Source organism: Microcaecilia unicolor, chromosome 5 (genome assembly GCF_901765095.1).
Source record: "Microcaecilia unicolor chromosome 5, aMicUni1.1, whole genome shotgun sequence".
NCBI lineage: Eukaryota > Metazoa > Chordata > Amphibia > Gymnophiona > Siphonopidae > Microcaecilia > Microcaecilia unicolor.
The window spans coordinates 250556236-250579441 of NC_044035.1; the positions used below are offsets into that span (position 1 = coordinate 250556236).

The 23206-nt window shown below is 48.2% G+C and overlaps 1 protein-coding gene across 1 annotated transcript in view; it reads left to right on the forward strand.

Moving 5' to 3' along the window:
• The window catches only part of NDC80 (NDC80 kinetochore complex component), a 296861-nt gene that overhangs the window by 58729 nt on the left and 214926 nt on the right, over window positions 1-23206 (forward strand). The window contains 1 exon segment of the mRNA XM_030203978.1: window positions 13185-13317. Within this exon segment, the coding sequence (XP_030059838.1) occupies window positions 13185-13317 (133 nt within the window).

The following is a 23206-nucleotide window of genomic DNA, read 5'->3' on the forward strand; positions in this document are numbered from 1 at the left end:
CCCTGTCAAGCCTTCGCCTGTGTCATGGGACCATAAAGTTGTCCTCGCCCAGCTGATGAAAGTTCCTCTTTTTGAGCCATTCGATTCCTGTCACCTGAATTACTTGACTTGGAAGGTCTTGTTTTTGGTGGTGGATCTGCCTTACACTGTTTCATCACAACAGAGTAGTTCTCTGCACGCACCCTAAGTTCCTGCCTAAGGTTGTTTCGGAGCTCCATCTCAAGCAGTTGCAACATTTTTTCCAAACCTTATGCCCATTCTGGTGAAAATGCACTGCACACCTTGGACTACAAATGAGAATTGACCTTTTACTTGGAGCGGACTAGGTCCTACAGGCAGTCCACCCAGTTTTTTGTTTGTTTTGAACACAACAGGATGGGGGTCACCATCAGGAAACACACCATTTCCAATTGGCTGGCAGATTGTATTTCATTCACTTATGCTCAGGCTGGGCTGACTCTTGAGGGTAATGTCAAGGCTCATAATGTTAGAGCAATGGCGGCATCGGTAGCCCATTTGAGGCCAGCTTCCATTGAAGAAATATGCAAGGCTGCAATGTGGTCTTCAGTCCAGATGTTCTCATTACTGCCCAATGTGATACTTGGGCAATAATGAGAACATCTGCTGCAGAATCTGTTTGGGGTCTAGAATTTAACTCCAGGCCCATTTTGTTTTGTTCCTGGTTGCACTCTCACACAGTTGTGTACATAGTTTCAGGTTAATTAGTATTTAACCTCACCATTGCGAGGTGCAGTTGATCAGTGATGGTTTTCGGTGAGCCTGGTAGCTAGGGATTCCAACATGTGAGAGTATGGCCTTCATGTCCTTGGAGAAAGTGAAGATACTTGTAGCAGGTATTCTCCAAGGACAGCAGCCTATTCTTTCTCACATACCCTCCCACCTCCCCTTGGAGTTGATTTCTATGCTATAGTACTGTACTGCTGGTCCCGTACTCTCACTGCAGGTGGGAAGACACTTGCGCATGCTCGTTGGGGAAGCTGCGTTTGCTCTTAAAACAATATTAGCTTTTTATTGCTCCACACTGGGCGACACAGATAACATCACCCACATGTGAGAATGAATGGCCTACTGTCCTCGGAAATACCTGCTAATAAAGGTAAGTATCTTCGCTTTCCGTATGTGAAGAATACTTTCAGGATAGACAGACATTCTTATGCCTATCATTAATAGCAATATTGTAGAATCTGCTAACTATAATTGTCCATGTCCAAGATTTGTCTTTTGATTATTGCACCACAACAATTAATCTCCAGTGTGCCCTTCACGTGCCACCTGTTCATATATATTTTTTCCAGCTCTATATAGAATAACTTTTTCAGCAATCCATTGTGGGAGCCTCAGGATCCTGAAAATTGAGATGGCCATGATTTTATCCATGTTCCCTTTCTTAAAATTTTTATGAAAAGTATCTCAAATAATCGAAATACCTTAGGCATCTAATAGAGCATATGAACTTCCATTTTTATTCCCATTAACAGTAACAACAAATTTATATTCCGCCATATACCTTTTGGTTCAGTGCGGATCACACATTAAAGACGACTAGATATTTCCAGGAATAACAAAATGTACCCTAACAGACAAAATATCCATAAACTACATATTCTATTCAGCATGATTTAACACAAATTTCCTTAGTGTCCTCCGGACCCGCCCAGAATGTGACTGATGGGTTGTGCATGCCTTCCAGCAGGTGGAGACTGAGAAAAAAACTGTGACTCTAGAGAGAGCCAATAAGAGCCCTTGGCAACAAGAGAAAGGTCCAGTAATATCAGTCTCCAGCAGGTGGAAGGTGGTGAGCCCTTTAGTCTCATTCTTTATATTATATTTATGTTCTATTATATTCTTTATATTCCATATCATCAAGCTGATCAATCCATAGACTGGTGGGTTGTGTCCATCTACCAGCAGGTGGAGATAGAGAGCAAACTTTTGCCTCCCTATATGTGGTCATGTGCTGCCGGAAACTCCTCAGTATGTTCTCTATCTCAGCAGGTGGTGGTCACACACAGCAGCAGCTCTGGCTAGGCCTCCAAGCCTAATTTTTAGGTTTTGTTGAGTGCCTGGGGTTGAGGGCTCTTTTGAGCAAGTGCAAACCTGGTGGTGCCAGGTCCCTCCTTTTCTCCCCCCTCCCGCTGGCTCCGTTTACAAAAAAAAAAAAAAAACGCCCTCGGGTTGATTCCCAGGCCTTGGAGGAATTTGTCTCCTCCGATGTAGATGAGGGCAGCGTGTCTGAGGTCTCCCAACGGTCCTTTGCGGATTCCTTGGAGGAGACGGATCCCCGCTCGGATGGAGCGGATGACCCCTCTGCAGCACGGCTTTTTCGCCCAGAGGATTTGCCCAACCTGTTGTTACAGGCCATGGACACTTTGAAGATTTCCTCTCCGGAGGACGTCTCTCCCTCAGCCCCTGTTGGCTCTGCCATTATGCTGGGGACGAAGCGCCCGCCTAGAACCTTCCACGTGCATGATGCCATGCACACCTTAATTTCGGCTCAATGGGATGTCCCGGAAGCGAGCCTTAAAGTGGCTAGGGCTATGTCCCGCCTCTATCCTTTGGCTGTGAGTGAACGTGAGGCCTATCTGTGGCCTACCGTGGATTCTTTAATCACTGCGGTGACTAAGAAAACGGCATTGCCGGTGGAAGGTGGCACGGCCCTAAAGGACGCCCAAGACAGAAGATTGGAGGCGGCCTTAAGGTCGTCCTTTGAGGCGGCTGCTTTAAGTTTGCAGGCCTCAGTTTGCGGCTCCTATGTGGCCAGGGCATGCCTGACTATGGTGCAGCGGGCTTCCCCCTCGGATCATTCCTTGAGGGCTGATTGGCCGGCCCTGGAATCGGGCTTAGCCTATTTGGCAGACTTGCTGTATGATGTCTTGAGAGCCTCAGCTAAAGGCATGGCTCAGACAGTCTCTGCGCGGCGGTGGCTTTGGCTGAAACATTGGTCTGCTGACCACGCCTCTAAATCCCGCCTGGCTAGATTGCCTTTAAAGGCAAGCTGCTCTTTGGGGTCGAGCTGGACAAAATCGTGACCGATCTCGGCACGTCTAAGGGCAAGAAGTTACCAGAGGTCAGGGCTCGGGCTAGTGCTCGTCCCGGTACCTCCAGAGGACGGTTTCAGGAAGCCCGTCGGTACCGCCCGGGCAGGTTGGTTCTTCTGCCCCCTCTTCCTTTAAGAGGAATTTCTCCCCCAAGCAGCATTCCTTTCGCAGAGACCGCCGTCCCGGAGGTGCTCCCTCCGGTCCTCCCCCAGGGTCTCGTACCCAATGACGGGGTCTTGGTCCACGCCCCAGTGCAGATTGGAGGACGGCTGTCCTCGTTTCTGGGCGAGTGGACCACAATAACTTCAGACGCTTGGGTGCTAGAAGTCATCAGAGACGGCTACAAGCTAGAGTTCTGCCGACCCTTAAGAGACGGGTTTGTACTCTCTCCCTGCAAGTCTCCGGTCAAAGCTGTGGCAGTGCAGCAGACTTTGGACAATCTGATCCGCCTGGGTGCGGTCGTCCCGGTGCCAGAAAATCAGCTTGGCAAGGGGCGTTACTCCATTTACTTTGTGGTACCAAAGAAAGGAGGTTCTGTCCGGCCTATCCTCGACCTCAAAGGGGTCAATCGGGCCTTGAAAGTGCGGCACTTTCGCATGGAGACTCTCCGCTCTGTTATAGCGGCAGTGAAGGCAGGGGAGTACCTGGCATCCTTGGACATCAAGGAAGCATACTTGCATATTCCCATCTGGCCTCCTCATCAACGCTTTCTGCGTTTTGCAGTCCTGGGCCGACACTTCCAGTTCAGAGCCCTCCCGTTCGGGTTGGCTACTGCTCCGCGGACCTTTTCCAAAGTAATGGTGGTCATAGCGGGGAAGGAGTCCAAGTCCATCCTTATCTGGCCGACTGGTTGATCCGAGCCCCCTCTTATGCAGAGTGCGGCAAAGCTGTGGACCGGGTAGTTGCTCTTTTGAGCTCCCTGGGATGGATCATCAACTGGGAGAAGAGCCAGCTGCGCCCGACTCAGTCCCTGGAGTATCTGGGAGTTCGATTCGACACCCAAGTGGGCAGAGTGTTCCTGCCAGACAATCGGATTGTCAAACTTCAGGCTCAGGTGGACCAGTTCCTAGTAGCCTCTCCTCTTCGGGCTTGGGACTATGTGCAGCTGTTGGGCTCTATGACAGCCACGATGGAAGTAGTGCCCTGGGCCAGGCTCATATGAGACCACTACAACACTCCCTGCTGCAGCGCTGGACTCCGATGTCGGAGGATTATGCTGTGCGCCTTCCCTTGGATCCAGCAGTGCGCAAGGCGCTGAGCTGGTGGATGCAGACAGACAAGTTGTCTGCGGGAATGCCTCTGGTGACCCCAGAGTGGATTGTCGTCACGACGGACGCCTCGTTGTCGGGCTGGGGAGCCCACTGCTTGGGAAGGACAGCGCAGGGGCTCTGGTCTCCTGCAGAGGCAAAGTGGTCTATCAACCTCCTGGAACTCAGAGCCATTCGGTTGGCGCTTTTGGAGTTCATCCCGGTACTGGTGTTGAAGCCTGTACGGGTCCTGTCGGACAATGCCACGGCTGTGGCCTATGTCAACCGCCAGGGAGGTACCAAGAGCGCCCCTCTAGCCAAGGAGGCTATGAATCTTTGCCAGTGGGCGGAAGCGAACCTGGAGCAGCTTTCAGCGGCCCACATTGCCGGAGTCATGAATGTCAAGGCGGACTTTCTCAGTCGCCATACCTTGGATCCCGGAGAGTGGCAGCTATCTGCTCAGGCGTTCTTGGACATCACGAAGCGCTGGGGCCAGCCGAGCCTAGATCTGATGGCGTCATCGGCCAATTGCCAAGTGCCGCGCTTTTTCAGCAGAGGACGGGACCCTCGATCCCTGGGAGTAGATGCTCTTCTCCAACAGTGGCCGACACCAAGAGCTCCTCTATGTGTTCCCGCCCTGGCCCATGTTGGGCAGGGTGCTAGACCGGGTGGCAAAGCATCCCGGCAGGGTAATCCTGGTGGGTCCGGATTGGCCCAGACGTCCCTGGTATGCGGACTTGATCAGGCTCTCAGTCGACGATCCTCTGCGGCTGCCAGTGGAGCACGGCCTGTTACATCAGGGTCCCGTGGTGATGGAGGATCCCTCCCCCTTTGGTCTTACGGCCTGGCTATTGAGCGGCAGCGTCTGAGGAAGAAGGGCTTCTCAGACAAGGTCATCGCCACTATGCTGAGAGCGAAGAAGCGCTCTACTTCTACTGCTTACGCCAGGGTTTGGCGTATCTTTGCAGCGTGGTGTGAAGCAGGCTCACTTTCTCCCTTCACTGCTTCAATTTCTTCAGTGTTGGCGTTCCTGCAAGAAGGTCTGGAGAAAGGCCTGTCGCTCAGTTCCCTTAAAGTCCAGGTAGCGGCTCTGGCTTGCTTCAGGGGCCGCCTGAAGGGTGCTTCCCTGGCTTCGCAGCCAGATGTGGTGCGCTTTCTCAAGGGAGTTAATCACCTGCGCCCTCCTCTGCACTCAGTGGTGCCTGCGTGGAATCTCAACCTGGTGCTAAGAGCATTGCAGAAGCCGCCGTTTGAACCCTTGTCGAGGGCATCTCTGAAAGACCTGACGTTGAAAGCAGTCTTTTTGGTGGCTATCACTTCAGCCAGAAGAGTTTCCGAGCTCCAGGCGCTCTCATGTCGAGAGCCTTTTCTGCAGTTCACTGAGGCAGGAGTGACTATTCGCACAGTGCCTTCCTTTCTGCCCAAGATTGTTTCTCGCTTCCATGTGAATCAGCAGCTCTGTCTCCCTTCCTTTCGTAGGGAGGACTACCCAGAGGAGTACTCTGCTCTTAAATATCTGGATGTGAGACGAGTCATCATCAGATACTTGGAAGTGACCAATGATTTCGGAAATCGGATCATCTGTTTGTCCTGTTTGCAGGTCCTCGTAGGGGTCTGCAGGCTGCTAAGCTACAGTGGCAAGATGGGTCAAGGAAGCCATTGCAGCGGCTTATGTGACCGCGGGGAAGGTGCCGCCTCTCCAGCTGAAGGCTCACTCCACGAGAGCTCAGGCGGCTTCGATGGCAGAGGCCGGATCCGTCTCCTTGGAAGAGATATGCAAGGCGGCAACTTGGGCTTCGGCTCATACATTCTCCAAGCATTACCATTTGACTGTGGCTGCACGGGCGGAGGCCCGGTTTGGAGCTTCAGTATTAAGGTCAGGGATTTCAATGTCCCGCCCTGGGTGAGTACTGCTTCGGTACATCCCACCAGTCTATGGATTGATCAGCTTGATGATATGGAAGGTAAAATTATGTATAATCATACCTGATAATTTTCTTTCCATTAATCATAGCTGATCAATCCATAGCCCCTCTCAGATATCTGTACTGTTTTTATTCTGGTTGCATTTCAGGTTCAAGTTTAGTCTTCAGTTACTTCAGGAAGACTTCGTGTTCAAGTTTTTTTCACTTGGATTCTTCAAGAGTTAAGACGAGTTTGTGTTACAGTGAGCTGCTGCATTCCTCTCCCCTCCGTTTTACGGGGCTGGATTGAGACTTAAAATTCTGCCGGCACTCCCTCCCGCTTCGTGCGGCTGTAGGGCAGCTTTGTACCCCTCCCGCTTCGGCGGTGTTAGGGTCAGTCAGCTCCTCCCGCGGTTGCGGTTGCAGGATAAGCCAGATCCCACCGCATCGGCGGGTGTGGTGTCCCTCCCCCGCTCCGCGGGGATGAGCTGGACGGATTCCCCTCCCCCACTTGTGTGGGGATGAGCTGGGTTAATTCCCCTCCCCCGTTTCGGCGGTGGTGAGCTGGGCAGAGTGTCCCTTTGTGGGTGTAATTCTCTAAGTGCTGAGTCCTGCGGATGGAGCTTTGATATCGACATACTGAGGAGTTTCCGGCAGCACATGACCACATATAGGGAGGCAAAAGTTTGCTCTCTATCTCCACCTGCTGGTAGATGGACACAACCCACCAGTCTATGGATTGATCAGCTATGATTAATGGAAAGAAAATTATCAGGTATGATTATACATAATTTTACCTTTTTTCTGTTAGCACCTCGGGGGTGTCAAACTCGGGTGGCCGGGTCCCTCCCCCCCATGTCCTCCCTGGTATTTTAAGCTGTGCTTGAGTAAAAAAAAAAAACAAAAAAAAAACAAGAGGAAATCAGCACTAAATGGCAGTTTCCTCAAGCTCTTCAGGGGAAGAGCTTTTGAGGCAGGGAGAGGCAGCCACGAAAAAAAAAAAAAAAGACGAGCTTTGATTTTGGTTCTCTGCCCTTTACTTTCTCTTTAAACGAGCAAGACAGCTTCTGTTTTCTCTCTGTGACGGTTTGCTGCTGTTTTTTCTGGCTCCTGTTTTGGTTCGCAGTTGGCTTAGGCCAGGTGTAGGCAACTCTGGTCCTCGAGAGTCGCAGGCAGGTCAGGTTTTCAGGATATCCACAATGAATATGCAGGAGATAGATTTGCAAGCACTGCCTCCTTGGTATGCAAATCTATCTCCTGCATATTCATTGTGGATATCCTGAAAACCTGACCTGCCTGCGGCTCTCGAGGACTTGAGTTACCTACCTCTGGCTTAGGCAGACGCAATGGCAGAGAAGCTCCGCCGTTGTTCAGTCTGTCAGCAGCAGGGAGTCTGCTCGAACGGTGCTTGTAAGTTTTGCACCGCGGTAGATGCTTCGTCTGAGCAGGGAGCAGGGGCTGTAAAAATGTCGGTGCTGTTAGTGGGGTGGGGTCAGATTCATCAGCTTTAAGTGCGGTCGGGTCAGCCTCGCTGGCAGCGCCAATTTCAGCGGGAAACATCGCCATTTTCTCTTCCCCTCTAAATGCTGCATCCCTGCCTGCTTTACCAGCCTCTCTACCGGCTCTGCCTCAGACTCCTGTTTCTTCAGCAGGTGAAGGTGGCTTCCCACCTGACTTTGTGGTACAAATGTACTAAGCTTTTTTTTTTTATTGCACAAAGCTGCTCCAGGAGAGGCTTCAGTGAAGAGGTCTCAGGAGGGCCAAGCAGCGGCTGCTAAGCGGCCCAGGCAGTTTTGGGATTTAGAAGAGGATTTTTCTTCTGATTTGGACCAGGAAATGCCATCCTAGGAGGAGACATCTAGGTGTTTCTGGAAGGTCATTTTCCTGAGGACCTCGGTCAGCAGGAAGATGGTGCGGAGCCTCTCCCTGAGGGGGAGGATCCCTCAGTGGTGAGAATTTTTCATAAAGATGACCTGCAGGAGCTTATTTCTCAGGTTTCCACAACCTTGCGATTTGAGGAGCAGGAGACTCCAGTGGCGGAGTCCAGAAAGGTATTCGTAGGCCAGGTAAGACTTTTCCAATGCATCAGGATATTAGGGACATCATTCAGGCACAGTAGGAGGTGCTGGATTCTACCTTTCATCTTGCCAAATCCATGCTCAGGCTTTATCCTGTTCTGGTTTTAGACAAGGATCTTTTACGCCCTCCAGTGGTGGATGCCGTAGTGTCTGCAGTCACTAAACGAAATACGGTTCCCATGGATGGCGGGACGGCTTTGAGGGATGTCCAGGATGGCCGTATAGAATCCTTGTTAGTTTTGATGTTTCTGCTCTGGAAGTGCAGGCTGCTATCTGTGTTTCTTTAGTAGTGAGAGCCTGTTTTCGTTGGTCTGAAAAGGTCTTGGACCATTCTTCTGATGATTTTTTTCAGCGATAGATGCCGAAGTGGCGAAGTTGGAAATAGGTTTGGCCTTTTTGGCAGATGCTCTTTACGACTTGCTTCGGGCCTCTTCTAAGTTTATGGCTCTTTGTGTGGCGGCCCGTCGCTCTCTTTGGCTTCGTGGCTGGTCTGCGGATGCGGGCTCTTAAGTCCAAGCTTAGTAAATTTCCTTTTAAAGGTTCTTTTCTCTTTGGTGATGAGTTGGATAAGCTGCTGCGTAGCCTAGGTGAGGCTAAAGTTCCGAGGCTTCCTGAGGATCATCCCAGGGGGCCTGGACGTGGTGTTTTTTTCTGGCCATGGTAGGCGCTGTGCTTTTCGGTATAGACCAGGCAGAGTAGTTCCGTTTCAACAGTCCGTTTTTTTCAGAGGACTCTCTCCTTTTGGGTGGTCGTAGAAGCGGTCGGGAAACAGGAAATTCTTCCTCGTCTTCCTCCAGTCCTCAGCAGTGAAGGTTTGCGGGCCCAGCCTCTGGTTCAGGTAGGAGCTCGGTTGGCGCAGTTTTATGGGCCCAAATTACTTTAGACCAGTGGGTTCTAGATGTTATTTGCGATGGGGTTCGCCTTAGAGTTTGCTCGTCCTTTGTCTGACGCTTTTGTGGAGTCTCCCTGCCATTCTCTGCTCAAAACCAGGGCTGTCAGGGGCATTCTACGCAGACTTCTCGACCTTCAGGCTATTTGTCCAGGTCCTTTGTCAGAGCAGCGTCTAGGACGTTACTCCATAAACGTTCTGGTCCCCAAGCAAGAGGGTTCCTTCAGGCCGATTTTAGATCTCCAGGTGGTCAGTTGAGCCCTCAGGGTGCCCTCGTTTCCTATGGAGACTTTGCGGTCAGTCATTGTGGTGGTGCAGACCGGGGAGTTTCTGATGTCACTCGACCTCACAGAAACCTACTTGCATATCACTACTCAACCGGCACACCAATGTTTCCTTCAGTTTGCGGTGCTCGGCCAGCATTTTCATTTTCGCGCTCTTCCCTTCAGGCTTGTGACTGCTCCTCAGACGTTTACCAATGTCATGGTCGTAGTAGCTGCAGCACTCCGAATGGAAGGCATTCTAGTCCATCCTTATTTAGATGATTGGTTGTTCAGAGCAAAGTCTTACCAGGAGAGCGTTCAGGTGACAGCTCGAGTAGTAGACTTCTTGAAGTCCCTAGGTTGGGTAGTCAGTGCACAAAAGATCCGTCTGCAGCCATCTCAGTCATTGGAGTACCTGGGAATCTTTTGACACATTGCAGGGCTGTGTTTTTCTTCTGCTGGCTCGTGTCCTCAAACTGCAGTCTCAGATTCGTCACTTATTGCAGTCACCAAGGCCAGCGGCCAAGGATTATCTTCAGGTCCTGGGTTCCATGGTGGTGGCGATTGAGGCAGTGCCCTGGGCCAGGGCTCACATGAGGCCGCTTCAGAGGTCGCTTCTTTCTCGGTGGTAGTCACAGAAGGACTCTCTACATCAGAAATTGTCACTTCCGACTCAGGTGAAGAGCAGCCTACATTGGTGGCTGCGAGATGCCAGTATGACCAAGAGAATGCCTCTGGATCAGCCCAACTGGAGGGTGGTTATGAAAGATGCTAGTCTCCAGGGATGGGGAGCTCATTGTCAGGGACAGTATGCTCAAGGCCTGTGGTCTCCTCAGGAGAGATCTTGTTCAATAAATCTATTAGAGACCAGGGCAGTTAGACTAGCAATCCAGACCTTTGTCCATCTGTTGAGGGGCGAGGCAGTCCGCATGATGTCAGAAAATGCCACTGCGGTGGCTTACATCAATCGGCAAGGAGGAACGAGGAGTCAGCAGTTGGAGCAAGAAGTGTCACAGCTGTTACAGTGGTCGGAGGTGCATCTGGTGGCGCTGTCAGCGGCTCATGTGGCAGGAGTTCAAAATGTTCAGGCAGACTTTCTCAGTTGAAACATGCTAGATCCCGGGGAATGGGCTCTAAACGATGTGTGTATCGGGCGGTGGTGAACTGTTGTGGGGGGGTTTCCCAAGATGGACCTGTTTGCTCCCTGGCTAACCGGTCTTCTTTATGCCTTTCCTCTCTGGCCATTGATAGGGCGTCTACTTCAGAGACTCGAGATGCACAGGGGCCATCTGATCTTGGTGGCGCCGGATTGGCCTCGCAGAACATGGTACGCCGATCTTCAGCGGCTTCTAGTAGAGGATCCGTTCAAGCTCCCGGTCAGGCAGGATCTTTTGGCTCATCTTCACTCTCGTCGGTGTTCTACCTCTTTGAATTATGTTCAGACCTGGAGGATTTTTGAGGCCTGGTGTGAGGAGCTCGGGATAGCTCTCTCTCACGCGTCCGTCTGCAGATTTTGGATTTTCTGCAGCGTGGTTTCGACAAAGGCCTTGTTTTGGCTTCTCTTAAAATGCAGATTGCAGCTCTATCGTGTTTTCAAGGTCGTGTTCAAGGAAGATCGCTGGCTAGCCACCTGGATGTGTTACGTTTTTTAAAGAGAGGTTAACCTCCTTCGTCCTCTGCCTCGCTGTTCTTTTCCCCGCTGGGATCTTAATTTGGTACTCTCGGTTCTTACCAAGCCTCCCTTTGAGCCTTTATCTTCTTGTACTTTGAAGGGCTTAACCCTGAAGGCATTGTTTTTAGTGGCTATTGCCTCAGCTAGGAGATTTTTCGGAGTTGCAGGCTGTTTTGTGTAGGTCTCCGTTTTTGGAATTCAGCTTGGATTGAGTGGTTTTAAGACCAGTTCCTTCTTTTCTGCCCAAGGTATTGACTCATTTTCTTTCATCACAACCGGTGGTGTTGCCTGTTTTAGGTTCTTTCTCTGGGTCAGAGGAGCAGCGTCTCTTGAAGCGTTTGGATGTCAAAAGAGTTCTGAAGCATTATGTCAAGTCTACAGAGGAGATTTGTCGGTCCGATTGTTTGTTTTATTCTCATCGGAGGTTCACGCACAGTGGCTTCTAAGCCCACTATTTTTCGTTGGCTTAAGGAAATTATTGCATCAGCTTACCTTCTTTCTGGGAAAGCTGTTCCAGAAGGAGTTAAGGCTCACTCTACCAGAGGTCAGGCTACTTCTTGGGCTGAGCGTTGTCTGGTGCCTCTGGAGGACATTTGTGTGGCGGCGACTTGGTCTTCTTTGCATTCCTTTTCAAAGCACTATCGATTGTACCTCCTGAGTCATCAGCAAGTTCTTTTCGGGGCACACTTTTTGACTGCGGGGCTGTTAGGGTCCCTCCCATAATCTTACTGCTTTGTTACTTCCATCAGTCACATTCTGGGCCGGTCCGGAGGGACGCTAAGGAAGGAGAAATTAGACCTTACCTGCTAATTTGTTTTCCTTTAGTCCCTCTGGACCGGCCCAGATCCCTCCCTTTAGGTATTCTGTGTCTTCAAGAGTTAAGTGATATTGTTTTCTTGAGAGCTGTGTTGCTGGTTTCTGGTTTCATTGTTTAAAAGAAAAACCACCACAAATTCTATGGTTCAGTATGTAACCTTTTGTGCATGATATGCAGGGGCATGTCATTGGTCACATTATTGTTGGTGGCACACACCCTGTGTTGGCAATATGCCGGTGGCTGCTCAGGCTTTCATATGCACAGACCATTTACGTATTGTTTTACTTCCTTCTGCTTTGGTACTTTGTTACTGGATCTTTCTCTTGTTGCCAAGGGCTCTTATTGGCTCTCTCTAGAGTCACAGTTTTTTTCTCAGTCTCCACCTGCTGGAAGGCGTGCACAACCCATCAGTCACATTCTGGGCGGGTCTGGAGGGACTAAAGGAAAGCAAATTAACAGGTAAGGTCTAATTTCTCCTTTTTAAATAAGTAAGTTTTAATCTGATTATGAAACAGGTTATAGAAAATTTGGACATCAAGAGATCTTTAATAGCCTTGTCCAAATGAACCACTTGATACAAAAAAAAAGAGTGTCTATCAATGTAGTTCTCATCATATTTTTAGAGAAGGAAAGGTACTCTAATTTTATTTGTAAAAACAAGATGGTTCAATAAGTGGGGATAGACTGTATATAATTTTCTACACAAGACAAGAAAAGTTAAACGAGATCCTGCCTTGTACGGGGCGCCAATGAAGCTTTACATAACAGCAGGATACACTGTCAAACTTTTTTTTAAAGGGAAGACTAAATGTAACGCTACATTCTGTATAGTAAGAAGTTTCTTGAGTATCTATTTGGAAACTCCCAAACAGACAATATTACAATAATCAGATACAATAATACAATATTACAAAATTAAAGCCTGGACGATAAGCTGGAAATGATCTTGATCGAAATATTTCTGAATTTGATGCAAATGGCACAACAGAAAAAAAGATCTTTTTTGTAGGAGTGTTAATTTGCATCTATAAAGATCATTTATTATCCAATCATATCCCTAAAATCTTAATGGATAGAGAAGACTGATACTGAGTCTTATTTTTATCATAATACTCTTTTCATCCATATCAGAACTTAATATAAATTTTGTTTTGTCTGAATTTATATCTCTGTTTAGAATATACGGACCAAAAAGCTCGTGTATTCACAAGCCTGCACAAAATTCTTTTCCCTGAAGGCTCATTTTATTTTTCAGGTTGAGCAGGTCGAGTGCTGGATCTGTACGAACTAGTCAATATGGCGCATTTGGATCTACAGAGAAGATGAAGGATCCTCGACCTCTGCAAGACAAGACCTTTGTCCAGCAGTGCATTCGACAGCTTTGCGAGGTATTCTGTTGCTTGTATTATTGGTATTCCATTCCCTTTACAGTAAAAAATTTTAATTTTTGCCCGCTGTTAGTGTTGCATTGTCATTCTTTTTGTCCACCAGACCAGTCCAGAACTGAAGGTTTATTTGTCCCAGCCAGTAGATGGGGACAAACTAATGAGCTGTGAGCTCAACCTTATAAAAGACACCATGCAGTTCCTTTACCTCAGTATTCTCTGTTGCCAGCAGATGATGTGGGGCATTTCCATGTAGCATGAGGCTGGTCTGGTGAATGCTCATAGGCCCAGATAATTGGTCACCCAGTGGAGCAGGAGAAGGGTTCCAGGTTTGGCTGCTGGGACCCTGCACAGGGAACACATGGAGTCCTTCCATTTCTGCTGGATTTGGCCAGGGAGGTGTTGGTGTCTCCCTATTTCTTCTTTCTCTTCTTTTTCTTCCAGATTTAAAAAAAAAAAAATAGTTCTTGGCTTCTTTGAAGCCTTAGATTCAGCTGATAGGGTGCTGGGAGCGGCAGGAAAGAATGTCATGTCCAACTTGTTCTTGGGAAGTATGGAAGGCGGTGGTCCCTTTTCCGATTTTGGGTATAGGCACACCAGGAGTGGCATAGCAGGAACACCTAAGGATCCATGAGATGCCTGCTTGACAGAACCACTGTGGGAAGTGCAGTGTCATGTGGTTGAGCATGGAAATGACACCAGAGTGGGTCAAATGGTGCTCCCAGTGCTGCAGTACTGAAGGAATTTGTAGGGCCTGTCAAGGTCAGGCAGCCCAACCATCACTGGAGTAAACAATGGCTGTGGAATTTCAGGGAACTGGGAATGTGTATGCTGCATGTGGCCATATGGCCAGGGAGAGAAAAATGCAGGAAAGACATTTTCTTTCTTGATTCAGAGGACCTCGTGCCTACCCCTCTCCCTGTGCTTTTCTCAGTGGATGAATTAGGGGATCTGAGTTTGCCTGGGCAGTCTGGTATGGTGCCTGGGAGCAGGGTGCAAGGATACAAATGGGGGTGGGGTGGGGTGGGGTTCTATGGAGTTTGTATTGCTCCATAAGGTTTTTTTGCTAAAGAAATGCAACGCAGTACAGAACCTGTGGCCTATGGTTCTTTCAGGTCTGAGGGGCCCACTCGGACGATTTGGCAGTGACCTGGATTTGGTCGGTGTTCAGAGATCTGCTCTTTTGGGGAGCTGGCAAAAGGCTCTTCCATGGTGGATGTGAGGAGTAGCCTAGCGGTTAGTGCAGCGGACTTTGATCCTGGGGAACTGGGTTCGATTCCCACTGCAGCTCCTTGTGACTCTGGGCAAGTCACTTAACCCTTCATTACCTCAGGTACCAAAACTTAGATTGTGAGCCCTCTAGGGACAGAGAAAGTACCTGCATATAATGAGTACAGCGCTGCGTATGTCTAGAGCTCCATTTGTACTCCAGTGTATCTAAGAGGTTTATAAGTCTTGCTAGTTTATTTATAGAAAGAGTTTAATGAGATTAGGAATATAAGTTGTGCAGCAGAATTTTGAACATAATGAAGAGGAGAGAGATGGCTAAGTGGGAGACATGTAAGAAGCAAGTTGCAGTAGTCTAAGCGAGAGTTGATGGTAATGTGGATAAGGGTTTTGGTAGTGTGCTCAGAAAGGAAGGGATGAATTTTGGTGGTGATATAGAGAGAGAAACGACAGGTTGTAGCTGTCTGTTGGATATGTGCAGAGAAAGAGAGAGAGGAGTCGAAGATGACCCCAGGGTTACGAGCTGATGAAACAGGGAGGATGAGAGTGTTATCCACAGAGCTAGAGAATGGGGAACGAGGAGAGGGTGGTTTAGGGGGAAAGATAAGAAGCTCAGTCTTGGTCATGTTTAGTTTCAGATGGCGCTGAGACATCCAGGCTGATACTTGGGCCTGGATTCCTGCTGAAATTTCTGGTATGGAAAGGTAGATCTGTGAGTCATCAGTATAAAGGTGATACTGAAAACCATGAGATAAGATCACAAGCACCAAGGGAAGAAGTATAGATGGAGAAAATAAGAAGTCCCAAGACAGAGCCCTGAGGTACACCAACTGATAGTGGGATAGAAGTGGAGGAGGATCCACCAGAGTATACACTAAAAGTGCGATGGAAGAGATAAGAAGAAAACCAAGAAAGAATAGAGCCCTGAAATTCAAGTGAGGACAGTGTATAGAGGAGTAGGTGGTGATCACAGTGTCAAAAGCAGCAGATAGATTAAGAAGGATGAGGGTAGAATAGAGACCTTTGGATCTGGCCAGGAACAGGTCATTGGAGACTTTAGCAAGCGCTTTTTCAGTTGAGTGCAAGAAGGTGAAAGCCAGATTGAAGTGGATCAAGATAGCTTGAGATGAAAAGAAGTCAAGACAATGGCGGTGAACAGCACTTTCAAGTATCTTGGATAGGAAAGGAATGAGGGAGATGGGGCGAAGTTGGAAGGACAGGTAGGGTCTAAAGGTTTATTGAGGAGTGTTGTGACTACAGCATGTTTAAAAGAATCGGGAACAGTTGCAGAGGAAAGTGAAAGATTTAGGATATGACAGATAAAGGGATGAGAGTAACAGAGAGAGTGCTACGTAGATGGGTGGGAATAAGATCAGAGGAACAGAAAAGAAAAGGAGGCAGGGGTTTGAAGGTGGGTTGGGAGAATGGACTGGGTGAAGGGGAGGTGGAGGTGACTTGGTTGAGAACTTGAGGTTATCTTGTGAACCTTATCATTAAAGTACTCAGCCAGAGTCTGGGGAGAAAGTGAAGGGGGGGGGGGGGGGGTTGGAGGTGATGGCACTTTGAGGAGAGATTTCAGTGTGGCAAAGAGACGAGGGTTTGAGACAAGGTAGTTTGTAAACTGGATGTAGTAGTCCAAATTTGAAATATATGAAGTTGGCATGGGCACGGGATTTCAGCCAAAGCTGTTCGGCAGATTGGGCAGAGGAACGTAGGTAGTGGATTCTAGAGGTCAGCCAAGGTTGGGGTTTGGTTTGCCTTACAGAACGGGGAATGGGTGGAGCGAGAGTATCCAGAGCAGAGGAGAGAATAGTATTATAGGAGGAGACAGCCTCATTGACTGACTTGGATGACACAATGGTTGAGAAGAGGTTTGAAACACTGGAGGATAGAGTGGAAGAGTAAAGAGCTTGAAGATTCCTAAATGTAGTGGTGGAGATCGGACAGTACTGGGGCGGGGGGCAGGGTGTTGTGCATGCCCACCAGCAGATGGAGACGTAAAAAGAAAGTTGTTCTGTGTGATTCACCTTTTAAGGGCACTGTGTAGCTCCAGGATGTTTTATATTTTTGTGTCTCCAGCAGATGGTGACAGAGCGGTCGAACCCGTGCCACCAGGGGGAAAAGGGAAGGGAGTCCATTCCAGGTACTTTCAAGTGATCAAGAAATGGGGGAGGGGGATTTCAGCCCATTCTAGACCTAAGGACCCTGAACAAATTTCTGTCGAAAGAAAAGTTCAAGATGATTTCCCTGGGCACCCTACTTCCTCCCATTCAGGAAAATGATTGACTGTGCTGTCTGGACTTAAAGGATGCCTATACCCACATTTTGATACTTCCTACGACTGGGAAGTATTAAAATATGGGTATAGGCATCCTTTATCTCAGATTTCGAGTGGGAAATGCCAGTTTCAGTATCACATCTTCCATTTGGCCTAGCGTCTGCCCACAGAGTTTTCACCAAGTGCCTGGCGGTGGTCGCAGCATATCTGTGCAGACTGGGAGTATATGTGTTTCTAAACCTGGACGATTGGCTGGTCAAGGTCAGTAGTCCACTCAGGAGGCTCATCTTCAAATTAATCTCCTCGAGTTACGGGCCATTTGGAATGCTCTAAAGGCTTTCAGAGATTGACTCCAAAACCACATTATCCAAATTCAGACGGCTAAGCTGGTTGCGATGTTTTATGTCAACAAGTGGGGGGTATGGGATCCTACCCCTTGTGTCAGGAAGCAGTAGGCATGTGGCAATGGGCTCTCCTTCACGGAATGAGCCTCCGTGCTGTGTACCTTCCCGGCAAGAACAACTGCCTGGCCAGGATATTGCAACCACATGAGTGGTCTGTCAGCTTGGGCGTAGCCTAAATGATCTTCCAAGTGTGGGGCACTCCCCCTCGGTGGATCTTTTTGCCACTTAACTCAACAACAAGGTCCCTCGGTTCTGCTCCAGGCTCTGATCACACGACAGACTAGCATCAGATGCCTTTCTCTCCTACATTGGGGAAGAGGACTTGTATGTTTATCCTCCTATACCTCTGACAGAGAAGAACTTACTGAAACTCAGGCAAGACCGAGGCACCTTGATACTGATCGCTTCTCATTGGCCACGACAGATATGGTTCCATCTATTTTGGAGTTGTCTTCAGAAGATTCATGGAGAGTGGAGTGTTTTCTGACACTCATCACGCAGAATGAGTGGTCCTTTCTGCATCCTAACCTCCAGTCTCTGGCCCTCATGGCTTGGATGTCAAGAGCTTAGAATTTGAATACCTCAAATTGCCTGAGGGTGTCTCCCGTATCTTGTGGGCTTCCAGGAAAGATACCACTAAGAGGTGTTACTCTTTTATTTTTTTTTTTTTAATTATTAATAAACAGCTTTTCAATACAAACATTAACTCAGGCTAACAATACACTCTAGTCTTCTTGCATTAAAGAACCCACAAACCTCCCCCCTCCCCCCCTCTCAGGATATCACAGCCAAGAGAATACACATTGTCCATGTTATAAAAGTCACCAAATACAGACATCATCCTGTAAGCCCCCGCCATTCTACATAAGAAGACCAGGTTTTAAGAAATCTCACCATTCCTCCTCGTCGCATGGCAGTTAATTTATCCATTAAACAGCAATAGTCCACCTTGGCAAGCACTTGATCCACAGTGGGTAGCACTTGTTGTTTCTAATATTTTGCAATTAAAGTCCTGGCTGCTGTAACGATATAGCGTAAAAGTGCAGAGCAGGAGCCTTGGCTCTCTCTTAAAACTATGTTCAGCAAGCACAGGCCAGGATCCAACTCCATCACCAGCCCCATCCCGCTCTGCAGTCTGGTCTGTAAGTCCTGCCAGAACTGCTGTATCATTGGACAGTCCTACCATATATGCCAAAATGTACCCTCGGCTCCGCACTTGCGCCAGCAAACTGCCGATCCGTTTTTAAAAATGCGGGCAAGCCGACTAGGGGTCATATACCATTGATACAACATTTTATACCCATTTTCCAGCAGAGGGGTAGCTACTGAGAATGCCAATAAACGTTTAAATATTCTTTTCCAAACCATGGGGTCATATGTGGTACCTAGTAAAGTCTCCCATTTCTTAAGGCATTTGACCAGGGTTGGGTCTTATGTAGCAGAGCCCTGTAGATGCGAGATATCCCCCCTTTACCTTCCCCTGATCTCATAGCTAGCTCAAGCTCTGTGTCCGCAAGGGACAAGTCCTCTCTCGCTTTTCTCTGTATGAAATCTCTGATCTGCTTATAGAAGACGTGGTCTTTGTCCCCTAGTCCAAATTCCTCCTGGAGTGTGTGAAACGAATGGCATTTCCCATCTTCCCATATTTGGCCCAACAAGCGCAGAGAGGCCGCTGACCACTGCCCATATACCCCTACTGCCCGACCCGGTGTAAAGTCGGTTGCATAAATGATAGGGGTCATCGCATGATATTTACGTCCAGAGAACCAGGCCGCTCTACACCTAACCCACTCCCCCAGGATCACCCTCATCTGACCTCTCAGTCCAGACATGAGGCTTCGCAGTAGCAGCAGGGGGAGCCATGCCACAGCCCATAATGGCACCCCTTTTAAGCTCCACTGTGCCGCATAGGTCCATAGCTTAGTCGGGCCTCTCTGTACCATGGATAACATTTGGAATAGGGCAGCTTTGTAGTATAGGCTAAAATTAGGGACCCCCATACCCCCATCTTTCCGCAATTGAAAGAGGACCATTACGAGCCACCCGGAGTGGTCTTTTACGCCAGATAAGGCAAACATTTTCTTATGGAGAGTGCGGAAAAATGTATATGGTATATGAACTGGCACCACCATAAAAAGATACAGCAGCTTGGGCAATAGTGTCATCTTAACCGCTGCTATTCTACCCATCCATGACATGTGCAGTCCTCCCCATCTGTCCAGTTCTTGCAAAAGCTCGCGTAATTTGGGGATAAAGTTTTCCCGAAATAGGTCCCCAGTGTCTGGCGTCAGATTAACCCCCAGATACCTAATACAGTGGGGGAAATAAGTATTTGATCCCTTGCTGATTTTGTAAGTTTGCCCACTGACAAAGACATGAGCAGCCCATAATTGAAGGGTAGGTTATTGGTAACAGTGAGAGATAGCACATCACAAATTAAATCCGGAAAATCACATTGTGGAAAGTATATGAATTTATTTGCATTCTGCAGAGGGAAATAAGTATTTGATCCCCCACCAACCAGTAAGAGATCTGGCCCCTACAGACCAGGTAGATGCTCCAAATCAACTCGTCTACCTGCATGACAGACAGCTGTCGGCAATGGTCACCTGTAGAAAGACACTGTCCAAGACTCAGTGAATCAGTCAGACTCTAACCTCTACAAAATGGCCAAGAGCAAGGAGCTGTCTAAGGATGTCAGGGACAGATCCTACACCTGCCACAAGGCTGGAATGGGCTACAAAACCATCAGTAAGACGCTGGGCTGAGAAGGAGACAACTGTTGGTGCCATAGTAAGAAAATGGAAGAGTACAAAATGACTGTCACTCGACAAGATCTGGGGCCTCCACGCAAAATCTCACCTCGTGGGGTATCCTTGATCATGAGGAAGGTTAGAAATCAGCCTACAACTACAAGGGGGGAACTTGTCAATGATCTCAAGGCAGCGTGGACCACTTTCACCACGGAAAACCATTGGTAACACATACGACATAACGGATTGCAATCCTGCAGTGCCCGCAAGGTCCCCCTGCTCCGGAAGGCACATGTGACGGCCCGTCTGAAGTTGCCAGTGAACCACCTGGATGATGCCGAGAGTGATTGGGAGAAGGTGCTGTGTCAGATGAGACAAAAATTGAGCTCTTTGGCATGAACTCAACTCGCCGTGTTTGGAGGAAGAGAAATGCTGCCTATGACTCCAAAGAACACCGTCCCCACTGTCAAGCATGGAGGTGGAAATGTTATGTTTTGGGGGTGTTCTCTGCTAAGGGCACAGGACTACTTCACCGCATCAATGGGAGAATGGATGGGGCCATGTACCGTACAATTCTGAGTGACAACTCCTTCCCTCCGCCAGGGCCTTAAAAATGGGTCGTGGCTGGGTCTTCCAGCACGACAATGACCCAAAACATACAGCCAAGGCAACAAAGGAGTGGCTCAGGAAGAAGCACATTAGGTCATGGAGTGGCCTAGCCAGTCACCAGACCTTAATCCCATTGAAACTTATGGAGGGAGCTGAAGCTGCGAGTTGCCAAGCGACAGCCCAGAACTCTTAATGATTTAGAGATGATCTGCAAGAGGAGTGGACCAAAATTCCTCCTGACATGTGTGCAAACCTCATCATCAACTACAGAAGACGTCTGACCGCTGTGCTTGCCAACAAGGGTTTTGCCACCAAGTATTAGGTCTTGTTTGCCAGAGGGATTAAATACTTATTTCCCTCTGCAGAATGCAAATAAATTCATATACTTTCCACAATGTGATTTTCCGGATTTAATTTGTGATGTGCTATCTCTCACTGTTACCAATAACCTACCCTTCAATTATGGGCTGCTCATGTCTTTGTCAGTGGGCAAACTTACAAAATCAGCAAGGGATCAAATACTTATTTCCCCCACTGTATACCTAGGGGACCAAAGAAATGGAAGGAGGCTGTAATTGCTCCTGTAGCTCATTTGAGCATTGTATAGGCATAATCTCAGACTTTTGCATATTAATTTTGAGACCGGCTACCTTGCTATATCCCTAGAGTATCTGCATCACTGCTTGTAACGAACTCTCAGGTTGCGACAGCGTCAGCAATATATCGTCTGCATAGAGCAGTAGCTTGGTTTTATATCTCCCTATTCTAATACCTTGTATTGTAGGGTCTGCTCGAATCAAAATGGCTAGCGGCTCCATAGCTAGTGCGAACAAATACTGGGGAAAGGGCACAGTCTAGTGCCTCTAAACGATTCAAAAGGTTCTGTGGTCATGCCATTAATCCGTAGCTGGCTCATAGGCGTTGGTAGAGTGCTGCGACCCAACTTTAAATACTGACCACCAATTAGGTATTACTCTTTTAAATTGTACAGCGCTGCGTAACCCTAGTAGCGCTCTAGAAATGTTAAGTAGTAGTAGTAGTAAATGGAGAAGGTTGCCATCTGGTGTGAGAGCAAGACCTTAGATACCCTTTTCTTGCCCTACACAAGTACTATAAGTACATAAGTTAATGCCACACTGGGAAAAGACCAAGGTCCATCGAGCCCAGCATCCTGTCCCACGACAGCGGCCAATACCGGCCAAGGGCACCTGGCGAGCTTCCCAAACGTACAAACATTCTAACATATGATCACACCCACTTAAATTTTGCTCCTCTTTTGTGCGCAAAATCTCTTCACCCCCTAAACTGTATTGTTCCCCAGGTTTTTGTAGCTCAAATGCATGAATCCTGCAGTTTTTAGCATTAAATATTAGCTGCCAATTTCAGATCATTCCTCTAGCTTTGCTAAATCCTTCCTCATGTTATCCGCACCATCAGGCAGGGGTGTCTACCCTATTGTAGATTTTGATATCCTCCACAATGAGGCAAACCCTACCAGACAGCCCTTCAGTATCACTCACAAACATGTTAAAAAGAACAGGCCCAAGACCGAACCTTGTGGCACACCACTGGTAACATCCTTTCCGCTCCATTTACCATTACTCTGTTGTTCCACTCAACCAGTTCCTAACTCATTCAGTTGCTTTAGAGCCCATACCAAGGACACCCAGTTTATTTATTAGTTGTCTATGTGGAACCATGTCAAAGACTTTGTTAAAATCTAAATTTACCATGTGTAGTGCTCTCCCTCGATCAAACTTTCTGGCCACCCTGTCAAAGAAATCAATCGGATTTGTCTGACAAGACAAATGCTCCTCCTTGATATTCTCACTCATTGCCTGGAAAGGACCCACCTCCAAATCCAGTAGAATCTTATAAAATTCAGATCCTAGCCATCAGGACCAGTAAGTTAGCTCATTAAAGTTTTTAATAGTTTTATTGTATTATGATTCCTTTAATGGCTTATTCTGTAGGTCCCCCTGTCTGGCATCAATTGTGTTAGCGCTTGTAAAATTACTCCATTGTGGGCATTGCATATTTTTTTTCTCATATAGCATGGCATCAAAATTGGCAATTTCCATATCACATGCTGATCAATCATAGACTGGTGGGTTGTGTCCATCTACCAGCAGGTGGAGATAGAGAGCAAACTTTGCCTCCCTATATGTGGTCATGTGCTGCCGGAAACTCCTCAGTATGTTCTCTATCTCAGCAGGTGGTGGTCACACACAGCAGCAGCTCGGGCTAGGCCTCCAAGCCTAATATTTAGGTTTTGTTGAGTGCCTGGGGTTGAGGGCTCTTCTTGAGCAAGTGCAACCTGGTGGCGCCAGGTCCCCTCCTTTTCTCCCCCCTCCCGCTGGCTCCGTTAAAAAAAAAAAAAAAAAATTTTGAACGTCCTTAAAGGCATTATTTCGACGTTTATTTAAACGTTTATTGCAGCTACTCACTGGGACACCAGGTCGTTACAGCTCGGAGCGGACAGCAGGTAATTTTTACCTTTATAGCGGGCAGGGGGTTCCCCGATTGGTCTCCACGTGGCCTATGGCGTCGGAGGGCGAGGGGCACAAGAGTCGCTCCCCGGATCGCGTGTGCGCTTCTAGAGGGGATGCGAGGGTCTAAAG